This window comes from Quercus lobata, chromosome 2 (assembly GCF_001633185.2).
Source record: "Quercus lobata isolate SW786 chromosome 2, ValleyOak3.0 Primary Assembly, whole genome shotgun sequence".
Lineage (NCBI taxonomy): Eukaryota > Viridiplantae > Streptophyta > Magnoliopsida > Fagales > Fagaceae > Quercus > Quercus lobata.
This window is the reverse complement of record NC_044905.1, coordinates 77,470,908-77,496,650: the sequence shown is the minus strand read 5'-3', so window position 1 is coordinate 77,496,650 and position 25,743 is coordinate 77,470,908. Positions and strand designations below refer to the sequence as shown.

At 34.2% G+C, this 25,743-nt stretch overlaps 1 protein-coding gene across 2 annotated transcripts; it reads left to right on the top strand.

Moving 5' to 3' along the window:
* Positions 1-12,789: 12,789 nt before the first annotated feature.
* Positions 12,790-17,780, top strand: LOC115976705 (ankyrin repeat domain-containing protein EMB506, chloroplastic). 2 transcript variants are annotated; one of them, XM_031098161.1, is made up of 8 exons: positions 12,790-12,956; positions 14,212-14,622; positions 15,628-15,707; positions 15,948-16,046; positions 16,121-16,219; positions 16,321-16,419; positions 16,492-16,590; positions 17,099-17,780. In XM_031098161.1, exons 2-8 carry the CDS (start codon positions 14,229-14,231, stop codon positions 17,201-17,203), a joined length of 975 nt encoding a protein of 324 aa, XP_030954021.1. In that variant the 5' UTR covers positions 12,790-12,956; positions 14,212-14,228; the 3' UTR covers positions 17,204-17,780. The 2 variants fall into 2 exon arrangements, with proteins under 2 accessions (XP_030954021.1, XP_030954022.1); XM_031098162.1 differs by having other exon boundaries at positions 14,302-14,622; positions 17,099-17,758.
* Positions 17,781-25,743: the final 7,963 nt, after the last annotated feature.

Below are 25,743 nucleotides of genomic sequence, written 5' to 3'. Positions count from 1 at the left end.
GCTTATAATATTTACAAAGCATATATTTATACAATAATAATAAATCTGTTAATTTCTAAAACTGTAAGTTAATAAGTAAAGCAAAAAAACTCATATTAACCCAAAACTTACAATCTTTAGTTGTGCACACTGAAGCAAAGCAAAAGAGTAATATAGCACTGAACAATCGAAGGTAAGTGAAGTAATATGAAAAATGTAGGAAATCCAATGCTTTAGTGATGGTGCCTGCTTTTTATAACGAGGAGAGAAATGAAAAGACAAAAAAGAATCCATGACATAGATTCATATCAATAGCTTAAGTTTTATTGGGAATGATCAAAGAATATATTTCGAAGTACTTGGAGAATAAGAATCAGGAGGAAAAGGTGAGGTGATTGACTCCTCCAAATATATATATATATATTATTATTATTTTTATTCGAACAATTCTCTCACTCCCTCTCTCTCTCTCCCCTCCAATTTTCGGTAACTCCATTGCTATAAATCAATTGACACAATTTTTTTTTTCCTTCAATTTTCAGCCTAAATCTTCTTTTATTTTTTTTTTTCCATCATTTTCGGCAACTTTATTGCCTAAATTACTATTAAATTTCTCCCCAAGTTTTTAGCAACTTGGTTGCCACAAATTTTTTTTTTCCTCCCATTTTTGGCAACTTAGTTGCCACAATTCTTATTTTCTCTCTCCTCACTCCCCTACTATTTCACAATTTTGGTTGCCACAATTGGTTTCCCTTTTGAGCACTCCACCTAGTACTTCGAGCACTTCAGCTAGCGGACAGAGTATGGGTAGCAAGAATTTCAGTAATGGGATTACCAAAATTCAAATTTTTTTCTCACTCCTTCCATTACATTACTTATCATTTCTCTCTCATATTTTTGTTAGAATTTCTGCAACACCGTTGCTGAAATTCACTCTCTTTCCTCAATTTCCCAAATAATTTTGAACAGTACCCATATCACAAATAAACATGATTTTCTGCAATATTCAATTAAAAGACTCTGCATTAGCATTACAACATATTTGATTCTCTTCATTTTCTCACGCAAAATCAAGAGAGGTTCACAGTAGCATGCTGGCTTCCCATGTGCACGTCTTCCCATTAATTAGTAGGTTAGTAGGATAGTTTAGCTTTGATTAAACACTACTTGGCTGAATATTGTAAAAAATGAAGTTTATTTGTGATATGTGTACTGTTCAAACTCATTTGGCAAAATAAGAAGAGAAGTAAATTTTGGTAACACCATTGCTGAAATTCTATGAAAAAGTAGGAGAGAGGAGAGAGAAATGATGTGACGGATATGGGAGAGAGAAAAAAGAATTTCGACAATGATATTGCCAAAAAAAAAAAAAACTGAATTGGGGCGATTGAATTGCCGAAATTGGTGGATGAAAAAAAAGAAAAAAAAAAAAGGAAAAATGAATTGTGGCAAGAGTAATGTTACGACCACACACTAATTTACCATATTTATTACAAACTTTTGTTATGACCAATTTCTTACTGGTTCTCATTAGGGTCCACCATCAACATCACTTTTTTATTTACTAATAACCACTCATCACATCAACAGTTTATGACAGTTTTTGTAAAAAAGTTTGTATCTTTAGCATTTTTCCAAAAGTAGAGGATTTAAAAAAAAAAAAAAAAAGATTGTGGTAAGATTAATGCTACACCCACACTTTTGGATGACTAAGGGGTTGTTCAGTTTTTTAAAAACCATTACTCATCACTCCTCACTCAATTTTTGTCACTCATCATTCATCACTCATCACTCTTCACTCATCACTTAGAATACCCCAATTTCCTAAACCCCACACGTTTGACACATATTTTCAACTTCATCACTCAAATATTTCTACTGTTTTGTGGAACCCATACCTGACTCCTCACTCGGAGCCTTCTGTTAGCCTACCCACGGAACCCTCAGAACCCTACCATTTTCTTCACTTCTCATTTCCCCTTCCCCCTTCAGCCCTGTTACTCTCCCAAAACACAAACCCGAATCCATAAGAATAGAAGAAGCTCCCTCGTCAATCTCCACCATCATCAAGGCGCTTCACCCATCTCTTTGACGTGTACCGGCGGCGCAATCTCCTCTGTTGTGACGCAGCGGCATCGACGAGCATAAAGAAACGTGACCCATTTCCCCATTTTGTCACGGACGATCTCCTCTGACCCAAGATGGTTTTGCCTCATCCCTTTTTGTACTCTCTCAACTTGTTTCTTTATCTGATTTATGTGTTTGGCATTTGGGTTTTGAGAAAACTGTTAGATTTTAGCTTGAACCCTGCCTTGCCTTTGTTTTTCCCTGTTATTTGGTTGGTGAGAAAATAATAAATGAGAATTTTTTTTGGTTTGGAGATTAGCATGGGTCTGAAAACCCAAATGTAAAAGATGTAAACTTCATCACCATGGATTGAAAACCCATCCCCACGGGTTGAAATAGAACAAATCAGATGTGAAAACCCAAACATCAAACAAAGAAAAAAAAGAAAAAAAAAAAGAGAGAAGCAAACTTCATCACCAATCCTTGATTCAATGTAAAAGATGCAAAATACCACCCTATTACCAACAAATCAAATGTATAAACAGGTCAAATGTAAATAATACCTTCAAATTTTTGTGAAAAAAGCTGAGAAAGAGGTCGGGGAGATTTGTTTGGTTGGCGCGTGAAGAATTGAGTGATCGTGACATGGCGGTGTGGGTTGGCTGAGCTCGGATCGAGCACTGTGTGAGTGAACAGGGGGTATGGTGATATGCGTGAAGGTGAGGGTAGGCAGCAAAGGCTTCAGTTCATGTGGTCGTACATGGGTAGAAGATGGAGTATAGTGATATTGGATTAGAGAGCCGTTGGATTTGTTGTCAAAAGCAGCGCCTGGTGTGACTTTGCACTGATAGTGGGTCCCATGCATGTGGGTTTTATTATGAAAATGTCATGGAAATTGAGTTTTGATAGCTTGAAAACACCTAAAATGTATTTTCAGTTTTCATAACCCATCACTCAAAAATCAGAGAATTAAGTGATGGAAACAAGAACTGGAAACACATCCAAACATATTACTCAGCCGTGGAACCCACCAATTTTGAGTTATGAGTGATGGAAATAGAGTTATGGGTGATGGAAATTGAAAATCCAAATAGCCCCTAAGAGTGTGTATCGCTATAATTTTACTCCAAAAGTGTGGCGGTAGCATTAATCTTACCACAATCAAGGTTTTTATTTATTTATTTTTTCAAATCATCCACTTTTGGCAAAATGCTGGGGATACAAATTTTTTTACAAAAACTTTCATAAACTGTTAATGTGATGAGTGATTATTAGTAAATAAAAAAGTGATGTTATTAGTGGGCCTTGATGAGAACCAGTAAAAAATTGGCCATAACAATAGTTTCTAAAAATATGGTAAAATTGCCACAGTTCAATTTTTTTTTAATCCTCCAATTTTAGCAATTTAATTGCCACAATTCAATTTTTTATTGCCACAATTCAATTTAATTGCCACAATTCAAAAACTTTCATCCATACGTTTCATTGCCGAAATTGAATTGTGGCAATACGTTTCATAGCCAAAATTCTTTTTCTCTCTCTCACATCCATCACATCATTTCTCTCTCCTTTCTCTTATTTTTTCTCAGAATTTTGGAAATGGTGTTGTCGAAATTTGCTTTTCTTCTCATTTTCCTAAATAAGTTTGAACAGTACTCATATAACAACTAAAACTTCATTTTTTTACGATATTCAGCCAAAGGACTCCTACTACCAAAGTCCAAGTGATTTATTTATTAAAGCTGCTATTGGGATGACCTCAGAAATAAGAAACTTGAGGTGTAGTACCAAATTCATTGGATGAATGGTTTTGCGGATAGATTTCCAACCAAGGAAAGAATGCTCCAATGGGGTTTAGGGCATCCCCAGCAGTTTCTCCAAATTTTTGTATTGTCTGGAGAATGAACAGTGACATTTAACTTTTACCTACCCACTTTTTCAAATATACTTTCCAACAGATTCTTTATCCCATTCTCTATCTCATTTAAATATTATTTCTTCATTCATTCAACAGATTCTTTATTCTTCATTCATTCATTCATTCTTTATTCTTTTTTCAATTAAAAGTGTTATATTCACAATATTTTTCGCAATACTTTCACAAGAATCACATCAAAATCTTATGTGGAAAATTGTTACTAGTTCTAATTTGAACCCACTACTGAAATTATATTTTTACTCACTAATATTAGCTAATAACAATATGTTACTTAAAATTTATTGTGAAAATATTGTGGTAGAATTTCTAAATTGTTATTTTTTTTTTTTATATTATTTTTCCTTTCTTTCTTTCTATCATCCATACGTTTCTTTTTTTTCTTTTCTTTTTTTTTCTCTTGATTTTACTCCACCACACACGTATACCCATATATCCCTATCCTCTCCCTTTTTTCTTCCTCTACTTTCCACTTTCCAGAACCTCCCTGTCTCTTTCTTCCTCCAGCTCTCTTTCTCAAACTTTTTTTTTTTTTTTTCATTTTCTACTTGATTCCAACACATTATCCAACTTTCTCTGTAATAAGAAACGGAGAAAGAGGTAGGGAGAGAAAGAATAGATGGGTTAGATGGCTCCGCTCCGCTGCCGCCGCTTGTCTTCCGCCCCACTGCCGTTCGTCGTCCTCCCCACCACCAGGCTGGGTCAGATCGGCTTGTTCTTTTTTTTTTTTTTTCATATTTGCTTGTTCTGATTCAACTTTATTTTAAGAATTGGATTCTATTTTGTGTTTAGATTATGTGAGAAACGGAGAGAATGAGAGAAAAAAAAATCTGGAGGAGAGAGAAAGAATTGATATAATAGTAGCTGGGATAATTTTTTAGGTAGAAAAATTGATTTACAATGTTCTCTAAATTAAGAGAAGTATTGTAGCAACTTCAAAATTTTTTTTGGAGAATTTGTGTGTTTAGAGAACCTGTTGGAGTGTGAATAGTAGCATTTTGTCTGCTAAAAATGGAGATACAATGACTATTGGAGATGCTCTTATACAAGAGATACAACCTATCGTAATGAATGGACTGGATTCCTCTAGGATCCAAAGGATCTAAATTGGGGTTGTTTGTGTGGTGCTTAGGGGTTTAGCCATCAGTCTCTGTCTTTGGTGTGTACTGTGTACTATTTAGACTTGCAAGATTCTTTCTGTATTGTCTTGTCAAGTGAACTTTGAAGGGGGTATTATTTGTCGCTTTTGATAATTTGACATGGAATGGGGAATCTTTTGTACAGGGGATTGTGTTGTAACTTGTAAGTTGGATTCACCTGTATTGCTTTACAAGGTTGGGTATCAGACTTTGTAATGTACTTGTACACGGAGATAGAGATTGAGATCCCGTCCCGTGCAATAGCACAAATCTTAGCCTTCCATTTAATCTAATGGCTCATTCTTTTGACACCTCACCAGAATTAAAAAGACCCTTTCACCCTTAAAATTTTTCAAAGCCCGCCGTTTCTTTTGTGCTTTTTATAGGTTTGAGTTCATATTTCATAAAATCAAATTTCTCTCTCTTTTGCAGCTGCCCTCCTCTGCAATTACTTTCTGCCTCTCCCTTAACCAGTCGTCACCGTTGCCAGCATAACCAACTCAGACCCATCAGCCAAAACAAAGAAAAAACTGCATCTTACCATCTGAAATTTCTTAACCCTCAAACACTCAAACTCACACTCCTTCTTTCTCTATCTCCAAGTGTGAAGCTGTCTCAACTCTCAAGGAATGAGGCTCTCTCTAAAGTGACGCAGCCAATGGCCAGATCGGTGGTTCTGACGGTACTTGGCCATTGTATCATCGGAAAATCCCCAAAATCTCATTTGGCACAGTCACTGTGGGTCCATCTTTGATTCCTAGGTTGCTTCCGACATCAAACGACTCAAGTAGGTGAGTTTTCTCTTTTGTATACATTGAATCAAGATAAAAATTATTTTTTGGGTAAGAGGAGAGTTGGGTCAGGGGTTAGGATAGTTGGGGTTTGATTTTAGTTCTACTAGTGATATAGATTTCACCATGGAATCATTATTTAGTTTTTGTTTTAAGGAATATTTTTGGGTAGTTTTTTTGCTGCAACTTGAATATTGCACATTTTCAAATGGATATGTGATATATGGTTTAGCAAAATTAAAGAAATGGATTGTCAATAATACAGGGGATATAGCTAAATTCCCTATTTTACTTAGTTTGAAGTTACATTGATTGAATTCTATGCTTTTAGGTTCTGGATGTGTTTAAACTGTAGTGTTTTAGTCTTTGCATTTCAAATTTGCAGTCAGAATTTAGTGATAAAAATTTACTGTCATAGGGATAGAAAATTTTGATAATTAAATGTTTGTCTTTGTATAGGTATGATACACTTAAACAATTTCTTAAGAAATTTTAGCTTTAAATTGTCTTTTATCAATTGGGTCATCATCTCTCATGATCATATATTGGTTTATTGTAATTCTTATATATGATAAGCACAATATTGGTACAAAAATTTTCAGCTTTTATGTTCAATGAAAAACATTCATTCTTCTATATTTATAATAGTAGATATTTTGTACATTTGTTAATTACAAGAGTATTCTTTAATTCATTGCATAGTGTGGCAAGAGAATTCTCTTAAAACATGGATGTCAATGCAAATTTAAATCCTAGAATTGGTATGGAATTCGATACATCAGAAGATGCATGAGACTTTTGGGTAAAATATGGAAGGCAAATGGGTTTCGATGTTAGAAAACATTACATAAATAAAAGTAAGAAGGATGGAAAGGTAACATCAAGGGAATTTGTATGTGCAAAGCAGGGCATTCGAGGTACAGAAAAAGAAGATGTCATTCGCACTCGTAACCGAGATGATACAAGGACTAATTGTCTTGTAAAGTTATATGTTTCATTAGTGCAAGAAATTGGAAAGTATAAAGTTTTTGATTTTGTTGGAGAACATAATCACACCCTTCATCTATTAGAAACAGTTTATATGATGAGATTGCAATGAAAAATTTCAGAAGTTCATGCAAGATTGATTGAGTTAGCATCCTCTTTTGGAATCAAGCTAAAAGCGGCACGAGTTAATGAATAGAGAGGCTAGTGGGAGAGCTAATCTTGGATACACTGAGCTTGATTAGAAAAATTACCCTAGAACAAGACAACAGAAAAACTTGATATATGGTCAAGCTGCATATTTATTAGGGTACTTTCAGGAACAATTGACTAAAAATCCATCCTTTCAATATGGAGTACAATTAGATAACATTGAGCATATAACTAACGTTTTTTGGCTTGATGCTAGAATGGTTATTAACAATGTTAATTTTGGTGATGTGGTGACATTTGACACTACATATGGTCCTAATAAAGAGCTAAGACCATTAGGGGTGTTTACCGATTTCAATCATCATAGAGTTAACGGTTTTTGGGGCTACCCTTTTATATGATGAAACAGTGGAATCATTTTAAGTGGCTTTTTGAAAGCTTTCTAGTTGCATATGCAAGTAAAAGATTTAAAATAATTTTTACAGATCAAGATCTTGCAATGGCAAAGGCATTGAATGAAGTAATGCCTAACACATACTATGAATTATGTACTTGGCACATAATGCAAAATGAGATAAAACATTTGGGGAATTTGATGAAAAATGGTTCTTCTTTTCAAGTTTTTAAAACTTGTATGTTTGATTTTAATGAAGAAATTAAATTTGAAAAAACATGGGAGGACATGAAAAGGCCAAGGGAAAAAACAACAGGAAGATTAATACACTCACCCACTTCAATTTTTTTACACTAATACATGAAAAGCCCATCCAACCACCCTTCATTGGTTTCAAATCCAAACAAAAGCTATAACCATAATTACATATTAACCCTAAGGACACACATAGGCTCACCGTCAAACAAAAATTCAATCACAACATAATTAGACATACCCAAAGCACAGTAATGAGCTGCTATGGTTTTCAATTGAGTTGTGGAAGTAATGTAAGTTATTAAAAAAAAAACATGTAACCGTAGTGACTACAAATTAAATCCAAAAAGACTAAGATTAAAGAACCAATTTCGTTATAGAAATTATAAATAACAAATTTCATGGCTAATGATTTGCATTTGTAGCAGTTTCTTGGGATGCCAGGATTAGAAATCTGAAAAAGTAAATTTTGTATAATTAAGAATTTGATCATTTGTGCTACCCATTTAGTTTCTTCTATATTTAAGGAGTGACTTGATATGAATCATTCAACACAATAAAAGCATGCCTTTATAACATCACATCTACAAGAAGTCTTTAAAGTCAATATTATGTAATTACCTCCAAATGGAAATATATGTTGTCAAAACTTTTTTGTGAAAGCCTTTCAATCTATTGAACATTCATGTTTTGGTTAAATAGCTCATAAAGGTTCAAACTATCTTCATTAGGAACCTACTAATAAGTCCATTGAATACAAATTACAAGGATTTAAACATTTTTAAAATTTGACAAAAACACAGGCAATATAAGGCATGATTTCAATTCTTAAGCTAAAAACCAAAAACATAAAAAGAAGAAGAAGAGAAAATAAAATAAAATTCTTCACCAATCAATCAATCAACAAAATTGCGACACCATTATTTACTTTCCTTCCTTTCCTAGCAACCAAACAGAGTTTATTAAAAAAAATTAATAAAAATATAGAGATAAAAGAAAACCTATGGGTGGTGGTCTCTCTCTGAAACAAGCCCAAGTCTCTTAACCAAATCAGCAAGGATGGCTCATCACAACCACCACCTCCGATGGTGGCTTTTTTTGTTCTTCAACCAAACACTCTTTCTCTATCTCTCAATCTCGTTTCCCTCCATAAATCAAACCTGAAAAAGCATCAACTTCTTTCTTACCCGATTCTCTCCAGACCCTAACCTTTACTTTCTTTGATTTGGGTCTGAAAAGTATCAACTTCTCTCTACACCCAATTCTCTCCAAAGCCCAACCCTTTCTCTCTCTCTCTCTCTCTCTCTCTTTCTCACATCTGGGTCTAAAAAGGGGTGTGATTTTTTGGGGGTCGTGATCTCATAAGGTGAGTTTTTTCTTTGTTTTTGCTGATGGGTCTAAGTGGGGTATGCTGGAAGCGGTGATGACAGGGCTGAGGGAGAGGCAAAGACCAAGCGTGGAGGTTGAGAGAATGGTGCGTTTGAGAGAGAGAGAGAGAGAGAGAGAGAGAGAGAGAGAGAGAGAGAGAGTTAGTGAAATTCAAATTTAAGAAGCTGAAATGAAAACAAAAGTGAGCACACAGATTGCCAGCTTGGATTGGTGAGGTGTTAAAAGAATGAGCCATTAGATTAAATGGAAGGCAGAGATTTGTGCTATTGCACCAGGGGTGCAATACCTATGGTATTGCACGAGATCTCAATCTTGGAGATAGTCAATATGTTGTACCCTATGATGTAGGGTTTGCTTTGCTGTCAGTTTGGCTTTTGTTATGTTTTCCTTTCTTGAATAAAATTTCTTTCTGATTCCTAAAAATATTTTATTACCAAAAGTTTAAATTAATATAAATTTTTTTATAGTATTTTGTTAGTTTTTAGACCCCTTAAAAACACAATTGGATTAACCTAGGTAAATAGCTAAGTTGTTATTTAGTCCAAATTCCAAATCTAGGTTATTACAATCAAACAATCATATCATACAAAGCACCGGAAAGATAAATAACACAATGATATGATAACCCAGGAAAATTAAACCGGTAAAAAATCTGGAGAGGATTTAATCTAGCTATCCTCAAGGTAAAAAGCAAAACCACTATGAAAGAATCGAAATTTTACAATAGGACTTAAACCACTAACATCCTATTGCTACCCACCAGTAGAAACTTACTGACATGACCACGTGCAAGCTTCGAGACCACGGACTCCTTCTTTCTTTGGCCTTTGCAAAACACAAACACCCATGTTTGTGACTTTGAGATCCCACTCAAAGGTTTAGCAACACAAACTCTCCTGTTTGTGACTCCAAAACCACCCTTGAAGGTTTAGATCATCAGCACCTTTGATGACTAGAGAAGGCAGCAACTTCTACGACACCGGATCTTGAGATTCTTCAAGTAATAACACCGGTAGAAGATATGAGAGAGCTTTTTAAGAACAAAACCCTAAATACAAAAGAAGCACACTCTTCTCTTTCTGAAAAGTCTTATAAAAACGTACTTAGGATTTCCTTTATATACTAGGAGAAGTAGATTACAAACCCTAATCCTTAATGGGTCTGAACTGCTGTTTGGGTTTAAATAAAATTCTGCAGATACGACTTTTGATTGATCGAGCCTGTTCTCCAATCAATCGAACCAGACAGATTATGAAATCTTCTTCCTGCAGCTTGTATGTTCTTGTATGTTCACGATTTGCCAATTGTTCTAAACTTTTAGAACCTAACATATATATATATATATATATATATATATATATTTTATATTTGATAAATATTGTGTTTTAATATAATAAAAAATAGTAGCAATAACACTATACATAGGGCTTACATTAATTGACTCAGTACATTCGTAAAATTAATGTGTTTTTATCGTATAACTCACTAATTATTAAGATATCTTTGATGATATTAGTAAATTATTTTCTTTTATTACATGAATATATATAATATGCATTACACGAGCATATTACTAGTACCGATTTTTTTTTTCTTCTCTTTAATTTTTAAAACTCTACCTCTTTTTTTTTGCAGTCTCTCTCTTTCTATATATCTATCAATGTGTCTAATTGACTTGGGATTTATTTATTTGGGTAAATATTATTGCATATAGTGTGTGTAATGAGTTTTATAAATTGAAATCGAGTTTTTAAATCACAGTTTCAGTTGACAAATACACTGTGTGCACACCTGTCACCTGTGTGAACTAAACACACCCGATGTTTCAATTTTGTGTGTTAGTGTTATAGCTCTAGGCTCTTAGAGCTGCTGCGCCTGTTATTGTTACTATTTTAAACAGCTCAAATAACATTGCTAGATCTCTTTCTCTGATGAGTGCAGGCCATGCAGGATCTTTCTAGCAGGGTTGATGGTATAGCTCAACAACTGTGTAGGCGTACTGGCAAGTAGTGGTGCTAAGCTGTTGGACGATTTTTGTTATATTTGAACACCCTCCTTGTGTTTTGTTATTACTTGATCTGCAGGATGCTATGGGCTGTGTAACCTTAAGGTGTTGCAGTGACAATGCCAGTACTGTGTAGTGTGTAGCTCTTTTTGGCTTTAATCTATCTAGTATCTAGTTAACTAAAAAACGAAGAAGGGATGGGTGAAATTACTACTTCAATGACAATTTCAGTTTATCTAAAAATATTATATTATAATATTGGTCTATTTTTGCATATCAATTCAAGATTACCTATATAAACAAATTTGGAGGGACTGAGCATCTTATTTTGTTGATATCTTTGTTCATTAGAGTTTTGCATGGTTTTGAAACCCAAACAGTCCAAAAAACCAAAAAATAGAGAGGATTAAGGTTTTAGAAGTTAGACTAAGGTTTAACCGAGGTTGGACTGTGATAATGTTATAATGAATTAATAATTAACTAAAATATAAATAAATTATATAAATTAAAAAAAAGAGCAATCTTGATTAAAAAAATATATATCTAAGCAAAATAAAATTATTCTCAAGTGTATTTTATTCTCAAACAATTATAAGAAAGTTTATAAAAAAATAATAAAGGATAAAAAATTAAAAGTTATAGTTAATTATTTAATTATAAAACTATGAATATATTTGAAGGATTATAATTATAATTATTTCAATATATTTGCCCTTTTGAGATAAAAATAAATGATATTATAAAATATTATTAATATTGATTATAATAAAAATATATAGTAATGAAAGTATAAATTATTCTTATGACATTCTTTTAAATATACTTCAAATATATTTGTTTGCCATAGGGAGCATAAACAAACAAATACGGTGTAGTGGTTAGGATGTTAATTAAACTTTACATCACTGGAACCCCACGTTCTAGACGTGGTGCGATGCTTTATTTTTTATGAATTAAAAGTCAAGTTCTGACCGTGGTTGAACCGGCCAGTATAACCGTAGTTCAAGAGATTTACTAATTATTTGAAAATTACAATTTTATGTGCTTAAAAACTGGATTTCAATCCGGTTCTTAGTTAACCCGGTTGAACTGTCCGGTCCGATCCTGATTTCAAAACAATGGAGTTTTGTATAACAATTAAAAGTTTTTTTTTTTAATAATAATTCTTTTAGAGCTTAGTTTCCTTATTTCTTGAATATTTGAGCTTAATTGTATAAAAAAAAGTTTTTGTTTTTATTTTTATTTGTTACATTTTATGCAAAACCTTATATGCATGTGTTACAATCATGGTTTTTAGACCTGGATTATTCAAAGAACCAGTAAAGAGAAATTTTCAAGGTTTTTAAGATTAGACTAAGGTCGAACTGTGATGATATCATAATTAATTTAATAATTAATTAAACTAAAATAAAAGTATTAAATTTGTAAATATTAGCAAAATCGACTAAAATATCTAAAAAAATGAATCAAACTTTCAAACAAATTTTCATGATATTATAAGGTTAACATAAAATAGTAGAACTCGATTTTGAGGATATGAAATTTTACATAGGACTTGATTTTGTTAAAATCAAGTTTCCAAATAAGAGCATTTTGTTAGTTACTTTATAAATATGATTATTTTGCTAAGTAAGCCATTTTCCCCAACTTTCATGAACTAAATCTATTTAAAAAAACAAAGAAAATGTTATAAAAATTTAATTCTATCCTTACCCCCACTTATCTGGCACCAGCGGAGTGACTGGCGACTACTCCCTGCCCTGACCGCAGAATCGTCGCGTTGGCCGCCACCTCTCATCGCCGCTGGGTTCTTGTTCTTTCGCGGAGCTTCTGTGTCGTTGCTAACCACCCCAAGTCTGAACAAGTAACCCATCTCTCTCTCCTTTCGTTATGTTTTTTTCATTTGGGCTGTTTCTCTCTCTGTTCATTGTTGTCAAGATTGTGAAACTTTCTGAGATTGTTTGATTTTAAAGTTATAGTGCTCGGTGAAATGGGTATCTTATATTGTTGATGCTAGGCTTCAGCCACTTCTTGAATTGAAGTGGGGTAATAGTGAAAATACAGTATTTGTTGGTAACATGTGAATACAAGGTGGTATTTGTATTAACAGTTAGGTGCTCTTGAGTAACGATAGATAGCATAGGTAGTTGGTTAAAACTTAAAACTATATGATACTTGAAACCGAGAGTGTTTTCTGTGTTTTGTTGCATTTTTTCAGTGCTTATTATTGTTTGAGAATACAAAAGCTGTCTGCTGGTAATTGAAATAGAGGAAAATGGGGATTTATGCTTTAATAGCTTTAGAAACGAAACTACATGTTATGCAAGTAAAAATGTGTAATAGACTAATAGCTACAACATCTTCCCTAATATTCCCTTCATTGCTCTTCTTGCTTTTCCGTTTTTGAGCTCAAAGAAGTTGTCCCACTAGAAGCTAAAGATTGCATTTTCAGTTTTAAGCCTGGCTCTTTCCTCATCCTTCTTCCTATCCAATTTCTTAGTTAGTCAATTATAAGAAATGGGTTTATCTAGAATTTGGTTTCCTTCAAGTTTCCATTAATTTTTTACTCTCCCTGTGCTTGCTAAAACTCAGGAAAATTGAACATTTTTAATATTTACTTCTGTATTTGTATTGTTTTTTCTACATTTTGTATTTCACGCTCAGGTGTCCTAAAGAGTAAAGACCATTTTCCTCTGTAAATATTTGCATGTTGCCTTGTTTTGAACAAGTAAAAGCCTTGGAGAAAGTTCGTTACTTTTATGCTATATGATTTTGTGGGTTGACCTCTTATTCAATATTTAATATCTCTATTTTTTAAATAATATTGTTATGTTGTTTTATTTTTTACCTAACCTTGTTATATATGCCAACCATGGATTCAGTTGTTCAATGAATAAGAAATGTTTGTCAAAATGTCTTACTGACATATGAATTGCTTCTTAAACTCTAGCATCATGTTAAGGAAAATGGTAAGAGTTAGTTGTGGCAATTGTCCACCCATGCACATAGCACACATGAGGGCTTGGGGCCTATGCATACACTTGGAATGATTGGCATGCTTTAATTCTTGAAGTGACAAATTCAATAATATCTTATGCATTGTTATTTCCATTTGACAGTTCAAGAGACGTGGAAAATGGTGTCTTGGGCTACATCAAAATTTTTGTCAAATCAATTTATTCCAATTTCTGCTGTTGTTACTGCTGCAGCTGCTCCGTGTTCTAGCTGCAGCACCAATTTCTTGAAAGTATGTAGTCCAAGAAGCGGAATGTATGGTTTATCTGTTGCTGAAAGCCACTCAAGAGTGAGGGCTTATGCGGTTAATTCAAACCAAGCTTCTTCAATGCAAATTCGACCAGGAACTTGGGAAGATCCTGATAATGGCAGTGGTAGTGAATATGATGAAGATGATGAAGGAGAAGAAAATGATTGGGGTCATGAGAGTGACTGGGAGGAAGAAATAGATGCTTCAGCTACAACTAATGTTGATAAGTCCACAATAAATACGTATGAGGAGGATCTTGTGAAAGGTTCTTACTCTACTAGAACCTCTTGTTCCCATTAATACCATATTTTTCTTTGACATCATATTTATTTGTTTTCAAGGGAGGTGTTTTGAAGTATAAAGAAGCATGAAATCTACCGTCTGTTTCAATCTTTTTCAAATAAAATTATAGGAAAAATATTAGCCTCTAATCATGAAAGTTTCAAGAACTATAGCTGAAAACCAAGTAGATGATCCATCCATGTTGTAAAGTACTATGTAGTATTGATTATTTTTCTAAATGATTGCAAGTTTATAGAGTACTTAATGGCTAATTATCTCACTAGTTCTGCATGAATCCAAAGACCAAGAACTTTATACTCTCCATCTCAGGCACATAAAAAGTGATGGTTAATGATATTGGCTTTGTATGTGTACCCGGAAGTCAGAACCATGTTATGAAAAGCATGTTTGAGTGCATTTTTTTCCTTTAGTTTTATATGGAGTGGGTGGGGAAGACAATTGATTGCCAATGATGACGAATAAAAACAATATTCCCTGTTTTCCTTTATTCTGGTCTTCTTTGTTCCATGTTGACTAGGAAGGGATGCTTGAGCTATTTAAAGAGCTAAAACTCCTCTCCGTGTACATAAGCATCTCAAGTTGTTCCTTAGTTTCAAACTTAACTGGCAAAGTTCCATTTAGCCTCTGTAGTTCAGGACAGGACCAAGCTCTTCCAAAAAAATGAATTAAACTAATGCAAACTGTATCATTTTAATTGAATTTTGAGGTTGCATTGGACCAAATTGACCCATTGTTTGTTTTGCAATGCTGCCAGCATGTATCAAATAGGAATTATTACTTTATTTTGAAATTGCAAACCATGATGAATTGCTCTCTTTTGTATGGATTTTTCTATCATGTTTTTGGTGCACTTTAGCCTTTTCCTTTGTTATCTACGAATGTTGTAATTGTGCACATCTATGCATCTGCTTTGTCAGCTCTGCCTAAAGTTCAAGCAACTGTTATCAACGTTTGATAATTGTTGTAGAGGTTGAACTGCTTTTGGGACCAGAAGAAAGAGCAATTTTGCAACAGAATGTGAAACCCAATCTGGGAAAAATATCAACTGTAAGTATTGAAAACATAGAGCAACTTCCCTTTTTACCTTTCCTTACACAGTTTTAGGAGAATGGAGTCTCTCTTGCCAAGAGCCATATAACTCAGGGGCGTTGCCATAGGAAACACATTTATGGAACTACCTACTACTTGCTATACAAATTTATATTGAATAAGAAATTAAATATGTGGTTTCTAGTTGACTGAGGATCTCTTTTCAATCTTGTGGATTCTTTTTTCCCAACTGCTCAGGCAAAATGGAGCCCACTTCATACTCTTGCACTATCAGGACAGATTCCTTTCATGGATAAGCTACTTGAGAATGGGCTTGATATTGATACTGTTGATCAGGTGAGTTGTGTTCATATATTAGTTCCGCATTTATGTTCAAGTTAGTAACATCTTTTATCCGGGCTTGTAAACAGGATGGTCTCACTGCTCTTCATAAGGCAATTATTGGCAAAAAGGAGGCTGTAATTAGTCATCTTCTAAGGAAAGGTGCAGACCCTCATGTCAAAGACCAGGTGAGGATAAAATTTTCATTTTATAAACATGTCCCAGTTTCCTCTGTACCTCCATATATGATATACCTGAGAACTATGGGTTATCTTCATACTCATGTTAGGATGGAGCTACTCCACTTCATTATGCAGTTCAAGTTGGTGCCATCCAAACTGTGAAGTTATTGATCAAATACAAGGTTGATGTCAATGTTGCAGATAATGTGAGTATAGTTTTTAAATTTTCATACGGCCAATATCCTGTCGATTATCTTCTTTATGAGTTCTTCTTTCAGGAAGGGTGGACTCCATTGCATGTTGCCATCCAAAGCAGAAATAGATTTATAGCAAAAGTCTTGTTAGTCAATGGCGCAGATAAAAACAGAAGAACTAAGGTAACTTTCTAGAGCCGTGCATATCCCAGCAAATTGTAAAAATGTCAGTTCTGGTCCTTTCGGCTCAATTTTTATTGTTGATTGATATGAGAGAACCCGGCCAACTATATGCTAGTGAATTTGTGACTAACTTCATTTTCCTATTAACAAAGGCTGGAATAATTGGTTAGCATTGTGAGACTTGTGACTATATGTGCTAGGTAGTTGAAGCTAATCTGTTGATTGAGCTTTGCCACAGGAGTGAACTGCGTGATATCTTGTTGGCATCTTATATGTATAGAATTGTTAGAAGTATACTTGTCAAAAAAAAAAAATTTGTTAAGTATGAGCTGACCTTTTGCTTCTGCTTCGTATTATTTTCTATTGTATTGTCATGCTTGGTTAATTTATTTTCATCAATTTTTTTTCTTATAGACCTTTGGTGAAGTATTGGAATTATTGGCAAAAAATTTCTCCTGTTTGCTTTCAGTGAAGGTGTATTTAACATTGATGGGTTTACTGCTTTTAGGATGGAAGAACACCCATGGATCTGAATTTTTGTTACGGAAAAGACTTCAAGTCATTTGACCTTGCCAAGTTACTGAAGATAATGCCAGCTAACAGAGATTTTTGATGGAGATGGTAATGCCATAATGTTGAGATAGAATCTTCAGCTGGGAGAATGTTCATGGTATTTGGTGCTAAAACCTTGTCAACATTCTTGCATTGTGATGCGGTGTGAGCCCATCTTGGATCTTGAAGTTGCCATGCGGGCTAATTCATCTCGATTTCCTCTCATATCATGGTGTTGAACGACATAGGATCATGCCTGCTTCACTAATAAATGTGGACGGTGTCTTTCCATAACTGATTGCATATGATATTCATCTCGTTTGTATCTTGAAGTACATTAGTGAAATACAGACCTTATGAAGAGTTGGGGACAGATTTGTTTGACAGATATGCAACTAAGGGAAGCAAAGCTTGGGCAGGTTATTAGTGCAGCTAGTGATTTCTTATTGTCAATCTGTTTTATATGTATGGGTTTTGGAGGACAGGGACAGATGGTGTCTTATTCATATCAATGTGATGCCTTGATCAAGGAATGCTTATAGTTAGGATTAACTCCATTTGTAGATCTAATTACAAGTTACAAGCAAAATTCAAAATCGGGTTAATTTCAATATTATTATTATTATTATGATGAGAAATGGGTTGGTTTCCTTATTCTATTCCTTTTACATTGCAATTGGATTTTCGGAATCTATTTCCTTCGTTCTTCTCCTTTTGTTGTTGTTGTTGTTGCTAGCTTTTTGGTTTTTGTTTTGCTAAACATTATTTTAACGCTAGATACCCGCTAATATAAAAGCCATGTTTTCTATCTAATTTTAATTCTGGTGCCAAGTTAATTATTGAGTGTGAAAATTGAGGAGTTCAAATTTAATTAGATTTTAAATTGATTTCAATTGGAGTCTAATTTTGTGTTGTATATTTCATTTAATTTTAATTTTAATGTCAAGTGAATTATTGAGTGTAAAAATTGAGGAATCTAAATTCAATTAGATTTTAATTTGGATTTCATTTGGAGCCTAATTTTGTGCCATATGTTTCATCTAATTTTTAATTTTTCTAACAAAGTGAATTATTGAGTTTAAAAATTGAAGATTCTAAATCCAATTAAATTTTAGCAGAAATTACACTTTATCACTCTAAACTATACTAGTATGCCTCATATTACACTTTGTACCCTAAACTATTTGAATCAGTGGCGGCTCCAAGAATTTTTCTCAGGGTATTCCTTAAGAATGATAAATTACACAATCTAATAAAAAGAGAAATTCATATATTGACAACAACAACAACCAAAAACACGCAAATACATAAAGTATTTGTCCATAATTCTAGCAAAAGAATAAACAATAAACTATAAGTTCATTTGAAATATTAATAAAATTATTAATTATTGTTGTTTAGTTGTTTCATTAATTTGTTTGTCTTTTATAAACTATAATTTATTATATTGTTGTTTCATTAATTATAAAATTATTAATTGTTGTTTAGCCTAACATAATTTAATTTGTTTGTCTTTTATAATGTATTGGTTAATTAAATTATTAATTATTATTTATTAGTTGCTTCCCCCAATTAATTATTGGTTAATTAAATTATTGTTTATTAGTTGCATTAGCACACACCCCATGTGCATTTACTTCCCCCAATTCAAATATCTCACTTCGGCCTCATGCCCCTATCTACCCCCCACTCAACAGACAAGCCCTATAGCCCCCAATCACAAGAGCCAATCAAATAAATTCACAATCACAAAACACTAAAAGAAAATTAATTGTATCTCACCAATACCAGCAGTTACCAACACCAATTGATAAAGCCAAAAACAGGGGCAAATATTAATAAAGTGATAAGGTAAGGTTAAGCAATCAGATAAAGTCTCAACGAGAGAGAGAGAGAGAGAGAGAGAGAGAGAGAGAGAGAGAGAGTATTATTTGCTTTCAGTCTTTAGATAAAGAGAGAGAGAGAGATAGAGAGTCTAAGAGAGAAAGCCATACCCATTAACCCATTAACCCGTATATGTAAGAGATTAAAGAGAGAAAAAGATGAAATACCTTGAGGTTGAGGGAGCAGGGAGGCCTGTGGCTGAGCTGAGGGGTGGTGCCGTTGGGCAGCACGTTGAGGCGTGACCGATCTCCGATCTCCGATGCCCGATGTGCTCTAGAGCTCGAGTTTGAGGCCTGATCACTGATGACCTATGTGCTTTGGAGCTCGCACCGTTCGTTGGTTGTTGTCGTTGATGGTTGATGAGGTTTTTTTCTTTAGGTTAGGTTTTTGATTTCTGTTTTTGCTTTACTTGATGAATCGGACACGTATATTGGGTTTTGGTTTTTTTTTTTTTTTTGAGAATTTGTTGGGTTTTCATCTGTAATTCGTGGGTTTGCTACCATTTGTAATCTGTTCATTTTGATGTTGGGCTTTTTTTCCCTAGTGGGCTTGCTTTGTTACAATTTATTTTATTTTATTTTTTCAGATTTTAGTTCAAATTTTTTTTTTTGCTTGAAAGTAGAATTTTTTTTAAGGGCAAACAAATAAAAAAATTTTAAATTATTATATATAATTTTTTTTTAGGTCAGGGTGTTCCTGGGAACATCCTGGACTGAATGTGGTGCCGCCACTAATTTGAATGCACAGTTTACACCTTAAATTATGACTTTTATTACACTTTGCACTCCGACATTAGTTTTACTGTTACATTTAATGAAAATATGAAGTATGTGACTTGCGTGTAGATTGCTTAATTGATACGAACTTAGAAGACCAAAAACTCCCTCTTCCCAATCACTTAAAGACAAAACTTCCTTTTTTTTTTCCATCTCTTTCATGGGTATCAACCCCTCTCCCCAAATCAAAACTGTGTAATCCTAAATTCCCAAATCCGAATCATCTTCACCACCGCGACATAATCACACAACGACTGTTCCCAAGACTGGCAATGCTTAAAACAGTTGCCTTTGCCCATCCTTAACCATAATAAAAGGTCATGTAGGGTCCATCGTGGTCATAACCTGTACAATTTTTATAGCTATTGTCCTCCTAGTCCCCAATAGATCTAGACTCTAAGTTACCCATACGTTGTCGCAAAACAAAGTTTGCAGAAAAGAGGCATAAAGACCATGAGTTGAAGAAGTATTTGAGAGAGAAACAACATTTGACTATGTGACAATTCCGACCCATAGCACGTGGACCCCCTATCATAACTTGCTGTAATTGCTTAAGCCCATTGCAACTATATGCAAAATTTGTTCTCTTCAAAAGGAGATTTCATCCGCTTAGGTCCAGTGTTTGTTTAGAGTTGGAATATAAAGGAATTTTTGTTTTTAATTGATTGGGAAAGGGGGGTTTTTGGTCTTTTTTAAGTTTGTAACAAGAAATGTAGTTTAGAGTGTAAAGTGTAATCCGGAGCATAGTTTAGATGTTGGAGAGATAAACACCTTGGAGAGTTTCCTTGAATAGTTAATATAACATATAGAGATATACTTTAATCCAAAGGCCTAAACTCAATGAGTATGTGCTCAATACATGTGTAAGTGTAACCCAACAATCTCCTCTTTACGTGTGAGTCGCTGCCTCTTTGTGGGCTTCAAGACCTCTTTATGGGTTATGAACAAGTCCTACCCACTTCCCCTTCCCTAATGGGCATTTTCCTTCACTAGTGCATCATCCACATAGACCTTCACGTGTCAACTCCGCACGGTTTTTTTATCCTCCTTGGGAACCTTGCACTTCATCATTGTCTAACACCATTGGCAATAATACTCCTTTGTTGATCTTGCTTCAACTGAGAAAGGAACCTTGATAATCTTGCCACCTTTGCCCCACACCACCATGGGCTCTGATACCACTTGTTAAGGAGATAAACACCTTGAGAAACTTTCTTGAATAATTAATATAACATATAAAGACACTTTAATCTTTTTTTTTTTTTTTTTGAGAAACTAAAGACACTTTAATCTAAAAGGCCTAAACTCAATGGGTATGTGCTCAATTACGTTATATTAACTACTCATTCTTTTCATCATTATTCAATATGGGACTTCACTCACATGTGTAACCTAACAATAAGGTGGTAAAATGTAATTTACCCTATATTTTAAATTGGATTTCAATTGAAGTCCAATTTTACCCCACGTATCCATCTGATTTTTTAATTTTTTTGGTAAGTGAATTATTGGGTACAAATATCAAAGAGTCTAAATCTAATTAAATTCTAATATACCATGTATAATTTCAATATTTTCTATAAAAAAAATGTACAATTTGAACCATTTAATTGTAATTGTTTTTAATTGTACCTGTACATATGTACTAGGTTAAACACTGATTTCATTAAAATATGAAATAATATTGTTTTTAATTAAATGGAGAAATTATGATAGGAGGGCATCCTATTATAATTAATGGATTCACTCTGGTTTTTAGAACCTCTTTCTTTGGGCCAAAATGGACATTTGCCCATTTCTCACAAACTTTCCAGCATTTTGCCCCCTTTCTCAAACTATTTAGGGATATGCTCTTGTTTTGAAACTCGATAATGTGAGGGTCGATTTTTCATATAAAACTCGATTATTTTATAAGCGAGTTACTAAAAAACTCAATATTCATATGGTCAAGTTAGTTTGAGCGTTATGCCACGTTGGCAAAGTAGACGTGGCTTTTTCCAATAAAACAAATACTCGTGTGAACATGCATAACTCAGTAAGTAGAAAATCAAGTTTGCCTTAACAATTTGAATCCCTAACGTCTCACAACGCCTGTTCACTCTTTCCCTGTACACTCTCCCTCGCTCTCTGCCGCCACTCTCCCTCTACACTCTCCCTTGCTCTTTGCTCTACGATCACTCTTCCCCACTCTCCCCCACTCTCCATTAGTCTCACTCTCCCTATCCAGCCTCCCTCACCCTTTTCGATTAGTCGTCGTTATCGGAAACCTGGTGCTTCCATCGAACCCTTACCATACTTGCCGCTGTTGATTATAGGTACGTTGCTCTCCTCTGATATCTTTTCTGATTTTGGGAAATATTAGGTTGTGTTTTATGTGGGATTTTGATTATTTTGTTGAAACTTACTTAAAAGTAGTAAATTTACTAATCAAGATGAGAATTTTGTTGTCTTTTATATGCTGCAATGATGATGATCTAAAGTATTTCTTGCTATGTGATTATGTTTGTGTTATTTTCTCATTAATGAGTTTAAATGTGCTTGTGATATTGTTGGAATTGGGGTTTTGACAGGGGGTTTTGGCAAATCGATTGGTAGTGTTGTGGTAATATCTCTGGGTTTGTGTAAAATGTGTCTTATCCGATTTTGGTTAACATAGGGCTGTGTTTTGTGCGAGATTTTAATGATTTTGTTGAATCTTAGTTAAAATTAGTAAATTTACTAATCAAGAAGACATTTTATTCGGTTCTGTGGACATTTTGTTTTGGTATTTTTTATAAGCGCGTGTTTTTGTTAGAATTATATGGTTGAGACATATCTTTAATTTCAAATATGGTTTGAATGGTATTTGCATTTTCCTTTGCATATACACACAATGTTAAACTGCTACCGTAAAGGCAGTGTCCTTGAGCCTTAGGTAAGTGAGTAATACTTTCCAATCCTAGAATCAAAACTGCTTATTATTGACCATCTCATCAAGAGTATTTGTTTCTTTTTCTCCTTTGTGTGCACTATCTATATTGATTCTTACTGCATAATTAGTCATCCAGACATAGTCAAGTCTCTATCACAGCCATTATGATAGGGACTGTTACATGTCTGGGAAAGAAAGATGGAGAGAAAAGATCTGATGGATGGGCTTCCCATTTATTGGATTAATATCTTTGGAAGGAGTCCATCGTTGCCCGATTTTATGCTCTAGTTATTATTCGAGCTACATCTGGACTACACATCCCAACTAATGTTACCTAAAGACCGAGACAATTTCCATACTCATTAAAGAATTTCATTGAAGAATTTCATTTCTTTTAATAAAAAATCACATTTTCATTGGACAATGAGCTGCTCAAAAGAAAAAAAGAAAAAACCACATAAACAAGTTGCTTCTTTTAATAAAAGAAATTATTTGAAAGGGCTTTTTTTTTTTTTCTTTTTTTGTTGTTGTTGTTGTTGTTGGCTGATTTTCATTGAAGTGCGACAAACGTCACATTGTCTGCCTAAAGATTGTCAAATGTTTGCTGGTTGTCGTTCATGAATTAGAAACGGTATGTCGTTGGCAAAATGGTTTGATAATAAACACGGGATTTTGCCATTGCATATTAAGGCTGCGCATGCACAATCATGAACCACCTTACCCCATATCAAAATTCGCCAATGAAGTTCTATTTTTTTTTTTTTGAAGTAATAGGAACAATCTGTTGTGCACTAGTACTGATAAAATCAGTATGACTATCCTGCTTGAGATTTTAATACCCCAAAATGCTTCAACTAGAGCTGTACACGATTCTCGCTTATACCAAAAACCAATTATTATCTTGATTTAATGATAAAAAACTATCATCAAATGTTGTGTTTGATGAATTACCATTCAGATTATTTATGAATTACAACCTTCCTTTCTTTTGAAGAATCCATCAATAGTTTTGAACGTGCCTAAGGATCTAGATTTTCAGATTAAATTATAATCCATTAAATGCAATGACTATGATTATAAAAAATTACTATATGGTTAAGAGAAAATTTAGGACTACAATTTCTTTTGTCACAACTTTAATGTGGTAGATTGTGAGTAATGGACAAAAAAAATAGTGGTTTTTGTGAAAATGTTAAGTAACCACTCATAGTTGTGACAAAATTGTTGCCAAAAAAAAAAAAAGTTGTGTTACTAGACAACTAAAAATGGCTAAGTAGACAAACAAGCATACACTTCCTCTCTATATGGCTAAGTAGACAAATGAGTTTGTGTTGTTTTGGTGATATCTTTTCTGATTTTGGGTAATATTAGGTTGTGTTTTATGTGGGATTTTGATTATTTTGTTGAAACTTACTTAAAAGCAGTAAATTTACTAATCATAAAAGGTCTGCAACTTGACCTTTTATATGTTGAGAAAATTGGAATGTTTGGCTAATAATAATCTCTCTCAGCCAGTAATCATAAAACTCAAGCATACACTTCCTCTCTATAATTAATAACAATCATTAATCCTTTCTAGTTCTATATGTCATGTTGTTTTTGTAGTCATGAATTGACGCATATTAATCAAGTTTGTGTTAATGCGGATCAGTCACAGGTATAGTTGTCATATCTTTTAAAACATAAAATAATTAATTGTGAAGATGTTTATCACATTCCACGTTACATTGGATCCCATGCTTAGATGACATGATTTGCTATTGTAATTACATCTTGTCATAGAGTGAATCCTTAATAATTGCTAACAATCTATTTCCTGTCATGTCAGATATGCAGGCGCTGGATAAAGTGGAACCTGGACCCGATGATGATACCCAGTTGAGCTGGCAGGTGGATCATCGGTCAACTCTGCTTTGGAGGTGCACCGTCGACGAGATATATAGTTGTATTATTAATACATCTCCGTTTTATAATTACCTCGTGTGCACTACCTAACACAATGCTCATCCGTGTGCAGGAGGTGCCTGGTGTCGTAAAGGTTCGACGTCGTAAATGTGTACTATTGCGGGGTGGGCTAGACCCACGTATCATGCAATACATAGATGTAGCAGGTTTCATCGGGTTATTCAAGGTTTTTGATATAGAGGTCAACCACGCCTTGATCATGGCCTTGGTTGAGCAGTGGCATCCAGAGACGCACATGTTCCACTTACCCCATGGAGAAATGAGTATCACCTTGCAAGATATAGAGGTGATGTTGGGGATTCCAGTAGATGGGTTGCCTGTCACAGGGAAGACAAACATGACATGGAATGATTTGTGCCGAGATTTGATAGGCCATCAACCTCTGCCTGTGATACCCAACTCAAACAGGTCTATCCTTTTTGGGGCGAGGATAAGATACAAGTGGCTTGATGCACTGTTTGCCGCTCCCCCAGCTGCGGACGTTGGTGATGAAGTAGTGTAGCAACATGCCCGCTACCGCCTACTTGTTTGGATGGGGCCCCTGTTGTTCATGGACAAGTTGGCAGACCGGGTCTCACTCCTGCCTCTGTAGTTCCTTAACCCAATCAACAATGCGAGATAGTATAGCTGGGGTAGTGCATCATTGGCTTAGCTCTACAGGCACCTTTGTAGTACATTGAAGAAGGATGTGATGCAGATTGGAGGAGCACTGTTGTTGGTGCAGCTGTGGGCCTATTCAAGGTTCCCACAAATATTCCCAATTGAGAGGCCGCCTTTATCGCCAATGCACTCAGGGCTCCTTGCCATTAGGTACGTTCATTGAGTTCTAATTATTCAAGCTAAGTGTCTATTAAGATTAATTATTTATGTGTAATAGTATATTATATTATATTTTTCTCTTTGATATAATTTAAAATATGCCAAATTAACAAACAAAAGAAACTTATCAATGCTTAGATACTGAAGTATATGGATGTGAAATATAAAGCAAAGTTTGTTGAATGTAAAGGAAGAGAGAGTTCACTAACGAAATTGTTCACAGTTCATCACATGAAAGTTCACTAA